The sequence below is a fragment of the Drosophila mojavensis genome, unplaced genomic scaffold, assembly GCF_018153725.1.
Source record: "Drosophila mojavensis isolate 15081-1352.22 unplaced genomic scaffold, ASM1815372v1 contig_231, whole genome shotgun sequence".
In the NCBI taxonomy this organism is placed as follows: Eukaryota; Metazoa; Arthropoda; class Insecta; order Diptera; family Drosophilidae; genus Drosophila; species Drosophila mojavensis.
In genome coordinates, this window is record NW_025318772.1 from 8255508 (window position 1) to 8267639 (window position 12132).

At 39.3% G+C, this 12132-nt stretch overlaps 1 protein-coding gene across 3 annotated transcripts in view; it reads left to right on the forward strand.

The window, feature by feature from the left end:
- LOC6575325 (lachesin) overlaps positions 1-12132 on the forward strand; it is a 148075-nt gene that overhangs the window by 99374 nt on the left and 36569 nt on the right. For all 3 annotated transcript variants that reach the window (XM_015167921.3, XM_044007933.1, XM_044007932.1), the window contains one exon: positions 4419-4532. In XM_015167921.3, the coding sequence (XP_015023407.1) occupies positions 4419-4532 (114 nt within the window). The remainder of the gene's footprint in view (positions 1-4418; positions 4533-12132) is intronic.

Below are 12132 nucleotides of genomic sequence, written 5' to 3' on the forward strand. Positions count from 1 at the left end.
AGCCAGCTGAGCTTCACTGTAGTTGTTTTCGTTTCTCGTTGCTCGTTTCCCCATTTATGGCCCTGGCAGGTGGCAGCGATGAGCCGAAGTTGCAGCTGCAACTGCAATTGCAACCATTTTCATATTTTATGTACTTTGCGTGCTTAAAAATGTTTCAATTTACCGACAATTCACTCGTGGCCAAAAAAGGCCCCGCTGCCATCCGAATTGCCATTCCAGTCGAAGGTCAGAAAAACAGAGAGTAAAAACGAAAAAAAAAAAAAAACAAAAAACTTGTTTGATAATTTTCTACTCAAATTGAATATTTGCAAATGTGTGTATTAGTATTCGTGTCTTTCTCTCTCTGTATGTGTGTGTGTGTGTTTGTGCATGAGTAAGTGAAGCAAACTTTTCTTATTCTCTGCGAATAACTTTAATGGAAAAACTTTGAATATCAAACCGCAAAAAACCTTGCCCAGGTCCAGTCCGAGCTGCTGCCAGGCACTCGAATTGAAAATTAAAATTGAATAGTTGCTCCACACAGTGTGACACGCACACACACATACACAGATGCAGACTTGAGGTTGCTCTACAGAGTGCAAAACAGTTTGAAATTATAAAATCAACTTAATCTGTGAATTGTTTTTACATGTCTATATTTATAGTTATATTTATATATATATTTATAGACCAGCTCCCTCTCTTATTACCCTTAATTGAAAAACTCCTAGTGTTTGGAAACAAAGTCTGAATTCTTTTAAATGAAATGGCAAGGTGAGCAGAATATTCAAGTAACTAAAATTACAATGTATTAGCCTTACAATAGTTCTCTAGCTCGATTCTATATGGTCAATATAGACATCTTATAGAGCTATCAGCGAATGATGATCTGCACTCATGAAACGATTGAACGATTGAAACAATTGACCACAATTTAGGTAGAGCTGTTCACAATTTATAAAAATCTCTATTGGTATTTCTCTCGGAAACAAAAGAGAATAGTTTTCATTAGGTTATATTAACATATTCTCCCATCTGTAAAGAGGAATAACTCTCCCCATGCTCGCTTACCCTGCAGCAGCTCAGCATATAAAGAATAAAGGCATTTTTATACGTTTTTTAAATGGGTGATTTCATGAACAATGAACCCGAAAATTGCAAATTAAATTGTTTGCATCTTTTGAGATCGAAAGGGCTATAAAATACATAAATATAAAGAATATATTTTATTTATAAATACCAATTATATTTTGCAAGGCTCAAAGCAATCGAGCATAAGAATACGCTTCATTTGCCTGAACTTGCTCCACTTACTTTAAATACAATTTTCGCAGAAACCAAGACAATTCAGCTTAATAACTGCTCTAGCAACTTTGAATAGATCAATATATATATATATATACATATATTTATATATATATAGGGAGAGATTCCAGTTGGGGTGCCGCCTCCTTTTGCCTAACTGACTCTATTATGCGAAAAGAATAGAAAGACCCTGGCCAAAGTCCTTGCGCGGCTCTGTCCAATTAGCGAGTGGCTCTTGACGATGGACCCTTTTCCCTGCTGCTGCGCAGATCCGTGTCGTGTATCAGTGCCCAAGTGACAAAAAGTCATTTGGGTTATTAGCAGGCGAGTGTGTTGCCCAAAAAGGCGTGAGAGAGAGAGAGAGAGAGAGAGAGGGAGAGTGAGAGAGATAGTGGGAGACGGCGGCACGTGGGTACTAACTGTCCGGAAACCCTTCTAAGACGAACTTCAAAAGGAAAACGCCATGAGAAATAAGTTTCTACTGCTGACATTATTTCGTTATTATCCGCATCAAGGATTCGATTGACAGGCAGACAGCAGTGAACCAGGCACAGGCACAGGCACGTGCTGCCAACGCCTTTATCCTTGCGAAAATATTGCCGGAATACACAGCAGCGGCAGGACAACAACTGACAACAGCCGCACCGAGCCGCTGCAGATACAAAAGAAATTATATTTACTTCGTGGGTGTGGGGGGCGGGGATGGGTGCCGAGGCGAACGAAAACAAAACATACACAAAAATAGGCAAGAGAAAGAAATCAAGGTGGGGCGAGTGCGGCAAGTGTGGCCAAGTGGGGCACGGCTGGGCGAAATCAAATAAAATGCCGGAAACATGGCATCGAGTGCCCAAGTGCTGCCAAGTCATGTCAGGGGCCCAATAGCATTGAGCCTTGGCGACTTTTGCTTACCTATTTGCTCGTTCCCGCCTCTGCCGTCCCTCGCTAACGTCTTCCTGCTTCTTTTCATTCTTTCTTCCTCTTCTCCTTCTTGTTGCTCTTGTTTGTGCGGACACGCACTCGGTCACTGTGTAGAGACGAGTGTTCACAGTATTCACGAATGTTTTCGCAGCAGATAAATACAGCATTTGACACTTCATTATTGTGCCCGCAGCGTAATCGAATCAATTCCAGCGCCAGCTCCATCCAGACGCTCCACGCCCACTGTCCCGATGTCAAAAGTGCTTGGCCATTCGTCGTCCTTGATGCTTGGGTTCGTGGCCCAAGGCTCAAGCCAGCTTGGCCTGTTGACACATTCGCTTAAACGTATTAAATTGTTTGCCAGCGCTTTTGTTGCTGCCTCTGCTCCTGCTGCTCCTGCTGCTCCTGGCCGGGCCTGGCCTGGGCCAAGCAAAGTCCGGCATTTTGTTTATACGCATTATTGTTGTCCTGCCCTGGCTGCTGCTGCTGTTTGCCGCTCGAGAACCTGATGCCACCGTCCGATGGTTGATGGCTTTTTTTCCCTTTTTTTTTTTTTTTATTTGTGCATTTGTTTGCGTGCGGAAGTGCGACCAGTTCGCTTTTTTGTACTTTTTTTTATATTTATTTTGCGCTTTTTCATGCGACTTTTTTATATTCCCTCTTTTTTTATTTTTGCACTGTCACACTTAAAGTAATCGATTACGGCGTGGGGCCTGTAACCGGATATGTCCGCTTCCGTTTGACATTTGACGCCGCAAACGTTGCAAGCGCCACATAATTGTCGCGCCAGCGGGCAGCGGCTAGCGGGGAGCTCCCCTTATTTTCGTTAGTAATGGCGGACTAATTACAAATCGCAATGACAGCGCAGGTGAGCAGGCGAGCAGGTGTGAGAGAGAGACGGACAGAGAGGACTCTATTGAGGGGAGGAAGCTTGCGCTGCTCAACAGCTGTTTGTTGATTAAGCTGATTGGCCTTGTCTTATGGAATGAGCTTGGAAGTGGAGCCTTGTGTAAACCAGAAGAAGCAAAAAGTCTCTAAGTCATCGCTCAATAGTGTGTAAAGCTAATTTGGATTACCTATGAGAATATTTGCAAATTCTACTGGGACAGTTCTTCGAAGCTTTAGCTACAGGCCATCTGGCAACTCTAAATCCTTTGACAGAAGTGGGCATAATACGCCGTATAGGCTCAAGGCAGCCTCTGGGAAGATATCATATAATATATTCAACAAGTGGTTTGAAAATTTTAATCTCTATCTCTCACCCAACTCTTAATTTTTCTGCCTCTCCAAACGTTTCTAAGCTTCAAATATAATTGAATATCTGAACATATATTTACAGAGTATGGTACTATACTATATACTACACATACGAGTTTATTTACATGTTTGTAGTATATATGTATGCACATATATGCACACTCCCCATATCAAAACTATTCAGATGCTCACACAGAAACTAATAATAATAAGCGCCCTTAGAGTTTGCATATTTCATGAATCCTGAACGAAAGTAGCCAGAACTTTTTATGTGTATGCATGTATCTGTGTGTGTGTGTGTGTGTGTGTGCGTATTTAATCTCATAAAACTAAGCAATTGAATTAATGCAAATCCCGATGGAGAGCACGATGACAAAGTTTTAATATTTAAGTGCATTTTAACACTTTGCAAAGCTCAAGTATTTCAGACACACACACAGACACACACACACACACACATGCATACACATGCACATGCACATGCATATTGACATTTAAAATTGATTGGCAAATCAACAGCAAAAGCACTAAATTATTTCTTAAGCTGTATGCGTGCGTGTGTGTGTGTGTATGTGTGTGTGGGTGTGTCACGACGTGCATACGGATATGCGAGCTATCTATCCAGCTGCTCGTCTGTCAGCTGTCTGAAAGCAATTTGACAACTTTCATTAGCCTGAGCATAATAAAATGCACTTTATGAACTTTGCGACATTTGACAAATTTTCTACAAAATGGCCTAAACCAATTAGCCACACACACACACACATATATACATACACATGATGATGGTCTTTGCTGCGTGACGTGCGTTCGTTAGGCTAATAATATTTACTGTAATTTAGTTGATATCTTATACCAAAATGTGCACATATATAAGATTACATACATACGTACATACATACATACATACGTACATATATGATATTTAATATTTGAATTGTTTTCACCCCTTTTTGCAGCCAGCGCCCAGGGTCTGATGGCCAAGCACGAGCCGATGTTCATATCACGTTCCGAGACATTCAAATTCATAGCCGGAGATATAATAGTTTTGCCCTGTGAGGTGGCCAATACGGGTGAGTAGACCGGAGTGAGTGTGAGTGTGGGAGTGCGTGCGTGTTTGTGTGAGTGTGCGTATTCTTAACACAGTTGTCATTCAAATGTTGCGGTCTGCATATGCAGGACATACATATGTGCATAATTAACCCTACACCATGTGATGCCTGCCAGTTGACCGCAACTATGCATTAATCCAAGGCACCAGCCCCACAAAGGATGAGCACTTGACGAGCATCTGTCCCAAGATTTGGCCATTCGCCCATTGGGTGTGGCCAAACACGTTTTTGTTTTTGTTTTCGGTTTACGGTTTCAGTTTCGGTTTCAGTTTCGGCTTCCGTTTCAGTTTCGGTTTCGGTTTCGGTTTCGGACCCATTCAAATGCGATGGCAATGGTCGCACCGCTGGCATGTGCCATGTACGTTTTTCAATTTAAATGCGGTCGTGTGTGCGAGATTATTTGTACATAACAAGGATTTAGCGTAAGCAGCAGTGGTCACTCCGAGTGTGAGTAGACAACTTGTAGGAGCATCTATCCATTCATACATACATGCAGGCATTCACTAAGGCTAAGACCCGGAGCTGTTCGACTTCGTCCTCGTCCACGTCCTCGTTCGACATCGTCGTCCTCGTCTGGTCATCTCGGCCAAGTTTGTATACAAAATGCTACATAAAAAACTTGGACCCATACACTTGGCATTCATTATACGTATGTGTGGACTGATGTAGGCGACTGTCATGGCCTCCACATAGATATCTACACTGAAAGAAATTGTGAATACCATTCAATAGGCCCGTATAGACAGGTGGTCTGATTTAATCATGTAGAGATGAACAGAATTAATCTGCATTATAATCAGGAAATCATCTGCTATTATTATCTCTGTTCTTCATTAGATTCATTGTTCATTGTTCATTGTTCATTGTTCATTGTTCATTGTTCATTGGTCAATGTTCATTGTTAATTGTTCATTGTTCATTGTTCATTGTTCATTGTTCATTGTTCATTGTTCATTGTTCATTGTTCGTTGTTCGTTGTTCATTGTTCATTGTTCATTGTTCATTGTTCATTGTTCATTGTTCATTGGTCATTGGTCATTGTTCATCGTTCATTGTTCATTTTTACTCCACATAATTTTCATTTTCATTAGCATGTTAATTGTATTAACCTATATGATTATCATTTTATACAGTTTTCTTCAAGTGTATATCTTATATATAAATATACATAGACGACTGTGGTGTGTGGGTGTTTGAGTAAGTGGTTGTGGTCATATCAACCGTTTATTAGAACCAGCATATAGAACAAAGGAACATGGCATTTTCCTTTGGCATATCTCATGCACTTCATTGCCCCAACGAACCAAAATGAAGAAGTGGTGGAAAAAAGAGAAAAACTAAAAGAAGCGGAAACAAGACAATCACAACAAGACCAACAAGAAGAAGAAGAGCCAAGACATGGACGATACATAGAACATTCCTGCCTGCCAAGCAGAGTATTATAGCCACAAGCATTTTGGGTAATAATAAAAAGGAAGCTAAAGGGAAGCTTAAACAGAGAAAAGCGATGAGGAAGCCGCCCAAGCTAAATAAAGGAAAATTATAGATCCAATGCTTCCAGAGTTTTTCATTCTCCTTTCCACCCTCCTTCCTGTGTGCACGGAGTCTATGCTAATAAAGTGGGGCCCACCATACGACAGTTTAATTAGAGACATTTCTCAGCCATGGCAGGCTTTGGCGTGGCTCAGGCTTTAGGATCCCAAATACAATAATTAAAATCAAAGCTCGTGACGTCTTTGGGCCGTGTTCATAATGCGAACTTTATGGATCTTTGGAAAAATATGTTAAGACCGGCTGGCAGCTGGCAGTTGGCAGCTGGTTGGTTCGTTTCAGTTCTCTTCCTTTTCGATTCTTTTTCTCGCTTTTTATGTGTCGGCCATAAAGTTAAAAATGTAATTGATAGAATTTTTAAAACGCTACACTTAACAAAAGGCAATGAATGAATCCGCCGTGAAGCCCGTTGCCGTTCGCACAAATTCCAAATTTATGCACATTTTCATTTTATTTTATGACGAACGCCCATAAAATTCGAAAGAAAATCACATGAAAATGAGCCCAAATGATGAGCTTGTCGCGCGCTCTCGCTCTCTCTCCTCCCTCTATGTCTTTCTCGCCCTCTCACTCTTTGTGGCACTGCTCATTTGCATATTATATGAAAATTCCTTTAAATACTTATTGCGGTGCTTCGCACTTTTACAAAAGTAATCTTATGTCTTGGCAAATAAGAAATATAAGCACATCTTAACACACTCAAAGCGCGCACACACACACATAATCATACATACTCACACGCACACACTCATACACACTCGCATATGCAAAGCTCTCGAGTGCGCGCCAGAGTTTGTCTAAATAAACATTGAAGCATTTCATCATTATCATTTTATCATGTTATTTGAATTTTTTCCTTTTTGTGCCCCTTTTCACATATGTGCAAGGCTATGGCTAGGCTTTGGTAACCTCCTCAGCTTCTGTAACCTTCTGTTCCACCACCCAGCCACCCCTCGCCCCACTCTCTCTGCCTTTGTCTATAGACTAGTCGGTACTCGCGCCTACGGCCATGCAACATAAAAGTAATTCCGCCAACACAAACACAACCATTGACGTTCGGTTTGAGTGCGCTCATAGAGCAGTATACTTCAGATACCCTGTAGTGTGGGAAAAGCGGGCGAAATGCTGGTATATATCCCCTTGGTTCTTTTTATAGAAATATAATCAATTGTCAGTAAGTAGAATTGATATCAGTTGAAAATTTTGTTTTCCTTGTTATTCAGCAGTATGAATCAAGGAATATAAATTTACAAATGTTTTTTATAAATATTATTTGAGTTGTTGTGTACAGCATATTTCTAATATATATATTTTTTTTTTTTTCTGTAAATATTTAATTTTTGTAATGTTTATCTGATTGTATTTTTTCTGATTGATTGTTTTACTGACATCATTTAATTTTATCAGAATTTTCAAGAATTTGTTTTCTGCCAAAATTTTTTACTTTAAATAAATATTTTATTTATTTATTTATTTATTTTTTTTTTTTTTAATTGATTCAAAAACAGTAAAAAAAAGACTCATTGAGAATTACATTACTCGAGCAAGGTTCCTGCTTGCCTAATGTTATTTAATATATTTATAAAGCTTCACGTATTGTAGCTGCTTAAAAAGTCTTCCCTAATTGCTTCATAAAATTTTGTTTTCAGGAGTTTCACTCGAAAATGATAAAACTCAGCTGTGGCTTTGACATTTGCTTAGGCAAATTTCTTCGTCATGTTGTTGTTTTCTTTAATTATTATTTTTGTAATGAATTTATAAAATACTCGTACGTTTACTGAAAGACTTTTAATCAACTTGTACTGCGTTTGATTTCATACACAAACACGAGCACACACACACACGCATATACACATTCACATGCACACCCACAATTCCTGAGGCATATTTGAATATTTGCGCACTCATCAAATTTTATCAAATATAAATGGAAAGTGCTGCTCTTGAAAGACTTGACAAGTGCTTGATGATGGCTCTGCGTGTAATATATTATGAATACTCTAGACTTGAGGAGAGTCTCAGAAGGGTATATGTATAAGACAGGCAGCTGTGTATTTTCATTTGCAAATCTGATTTACTAATAAATTAGTTGAAAATTATTATTTTTATTAGGGAGTCATATGATAGATTGTAAAAAAATTTATTAAAAATGATTTTTATTTAACAAAATTTTTTTTATGTAAACATATACAAAATGCATCTAAAATATTTTCAAAATATTTGTTTAGTCAAGATTTTTACAAAAGAACATTTATTAATGATTTATTTATAGAAAATACTAAAAGAATATTTATTCTGATAGCTATATTCAATATTAAAAAAAAAAAAAAAAAAACCTTTTTTGGTTTCATCTATAATATTATATATAAATTTGGTTTTGTTTTTTAATATTTGAATAGCTTCGGGGCTTATCTGAGCTTATCTGAATATTAATTTTATAATAACTTTATTTTTTTTTTTTTTATAACTTTCTTGTCAAGTCCACACACTAAAAATGCTTGAACCCTTAATTTCAGAAAACTTTCGTGCTGTAGCTCAAAAAGCAATTTTCAATTATTAATGAATATTTCTATACATACATATATACGTATACATACATACATATATATGATATATGTTCATTGTAATGCATTGAATTGGTTTCGGTTTAATTTTCAATTTGTTTCGTTTTTGTTCCTTAGCCAAAATGGATTCAAATAATTAATTGTTGCTGCTGCTGTTGGCCGTTTGCTGTTTGCCGTTTGCTGTTGCGGTAGCTGAGGCCGGTGCTTAACTTGTCAGCACGCATAAGACCTTTTCCTGTTGATGGTTTTTAGCTGCAGCACAATGGCAAAACAAAGTGTGGCTGCAACAAAAACTGCCAACTGGCAAACTCCAAATGCAATAAAATGCAAAAAGACGCAACAACAACAACAACAACGACAGCAACAACAATATGAAACCTCAGCTACGGTGGCCACAGAGAAAACGCTCATTACGCTTTGATGGAGCGCCATAGTAGTCGCCGTTCGAGTTGGAGTCAAAGATGTTGTTGAGGGGCAGGGAGGGAGCTGGCTATAACGCTTGAAACTATTACAGAGTAACGGAAATGGAATCGTGTTGCAAAAGTTGAAGTTGTGCAAACAGCAGGACAGCAGCTAAGCACAGCGTGAGGCCAGGGCCTGCGGCCGGGACGTGGCTTGCGGCAGCGGCAACAAAGTTTCAATATTAATGCCATTTACAGTTCTAATTTCGCTTTTTACGTACGCGCACAACACTTAACACACTCACACACACACACACATGCTCAAAGCGAGTGAGAGAGAGAGAGAGCGTGAAAAGTTGTGCAAGAAGTTGCAGAATAATGCCATATGGAGGCAGCTGGCCCGGCCACGCCCAACGCCCACTTGCCTGTGTGTATGTGTGTGTGTATGTGTGTGTGTGTGTTTGGGCTTAGCCGCAACATCGTTTATCTTCGGGGGTCATCATCTTATAATATTGGCCTTTCCGACATGCAATAAATTGCGCTCTGGCAAACAACATGTCGGTCGGTCTAACGGTCTAACGGCCAGCAGCTCCTTGTTGCAAGTGGCATGCCTTGGCTTAACGGCAAATTGCGCATACGCACCGTGCGGCCAGTGCAAACAAACAGAGCTCGACAACAAAAGCGAATGTCGGCCATATTTGAATAGCCTCTGTGTGCGAGCCTCTCTGTCTCTCTGTCTCTCTGTCTGTCTGTCCATCTGTCTGTCCATCTGTCTGTCTGCCTTGGTCTGAAGTGTAGAAAACTAAAATTTAGCTCGGGCTCTAAATAAGGCACACACACACACACACACAGACACAGGCACAACATGTGGCTGGCCATGGCCAACAATTTGTCCAGTTCCAGCAGGAGGCTAAACGCAAGGCAATGTTCATGTGAAGCTGACATACAAAAGCCGAAATGCTTTTACTCTGTTTCCGCCCTAACAGATAGCACTGCATGTGTGTGCGTGTGCTTGAGTCTGTATGTGTGTCTGTGCCTGTGTCTGTGTGTGTGTGTGTGAGCGTGTTTCTATTTAGCTTAGAACTAAACCGGAAATTGAGGCGTTTTGTGTTTTGCTTGTTTTTGTTAGATTGTTGTTATTTTAGTTAACAATTTATTTAGTTACAGCACAATCACACACAGACACACACACGCGCACACACACGTACACACACTGCAACAATTTATATGATCTTGTGAGTTATTTGTGTTGCATGTTGCATTGTTCAAGTGGATGGCCACACTTTAAACGCAACTGCAGCCAGCACATAGGGAATACCTTTAGCAACACCAACGAAAACCTCAGCCGGTGCTGCTGCTGCTCGTCTCCTCTCCAGTTCCCCATCTCCCCCTCGCCTAAGCCTTATTAATTTCCTGCTCTGAGTCAGAAATCTTTTAGCCAAGCGCATCATTTTCATGTGGTTTCATGTGGTTAGCTATTATAATATAAATACTTTCTAAACGTTGCCACGCCTCAAGTTTTCAGACTCTGTGGCTACGAGCTTAATTTTGTATCATCATTTGGGGTTTTCACTTTAACCAAATAAATATGTGGGTTGCTCCACTTGATAATATGGTTAAGTAAACTCAATTTTAATAGATAAATATCGATTAGTTATCGTTATGTTGGCTGGCTTGCAGTTCTAGTGAAATGAATTCAAATAACTTGAGATTTCTTTTTAGTATGCAAACTGAAAATTTAATATTAGCTGTATTTTATAGCAATAAATAAAATAGTAATAATGGTTATTATTATTCATTTTAAATAAATAATTGAATAACAGTAATTAAATAAATAACTTTAATGTAAACCATTAAATATTGATTGTTAAATATTTAATTTTTAACTGTTAAACAATAATAATTAAATCAATAATTTTAATTCAAACTGCTTAATTGTAATTTTAATAAACCAAAATATTTTAGGCATAATAATGTGTTTTCATAGCACAAATATTTACTCAAGATATATAAGTACATAATGCATTGACTTCTTGCAATCTCTATTGCTGCAAAAACCAAGTTGGTTAAACAATTTTACACAATTTGAATTTGAATAGACAATGATTTTAATATGAGCTTATATATAAAGTTTGGAATGCTGCAGCTGCATTCGAAAGACCAAAATTCGGGCTGGCTGCCATTTTCTGGCTGCCTTTAAGTAACTCGCAGACCAAAAGAAGCCAAGCTACACATAACTTGCTTGCACACACACACACACACAGCTAGTCATGCACACTCACAGTGAAACACTCACACACAGACCACGAATTATGTTTCCGTTGCTTTGGTTCTCGGCTACGCTTCGTAGTGCACGCTAAGGCCAGCAGGTGGCGCTAGTTTATTTATATGCCTTGGCGAATGTGAATGCGATTCTGATTGTATGTGTTGTATGTGTCTGGGTGTCTGGGTGTGTGTGTGTGTGTGTTGCATAACACACTCTCTGCTTTGCCTGCTGCGTCGTCTGCCACAGCCTTTCACTGCTGCTTGGCGTGTTGATGTTGTTGAACTCATTGCAAATAAATACGCTTTTTGAATGCGCATGTAAATGACTTCATAAGCATTTTATTACCACTAAGTTTCAGCGAGTGTCTGCTCACGAGAAAGAGATGGAGCAAGAGAGAGAGAGAGAGAGAGGCTTGTGTGTGTACTGAAATCAATTTCTCTCAACATCTACCTCTCTCTGTCTTTCTCTGTCTCGCACCATCTTTGCCCTGGCATAGGCCATCAATAATGAGCGCTATTTCGCCTTCATTTTCAGCACGGTTTTCGCTCTTGACTAAAATACTCGATACCCGCATATCGAAATTGTTGTTTTAATTTTTAATGAGCACCATGCGCGGAAGTCATACATCATTAGTAGCAAATCCGGACAACTTCAATTTCAATTTCAATATACGAGCCTCCCTGTCACACACACACACACACGCACACACACACAGAGTGAAACCATGCTGCAGTGGCACGTGATGCTTGACGAGGCGCGCACAGACACAAAACACAGAA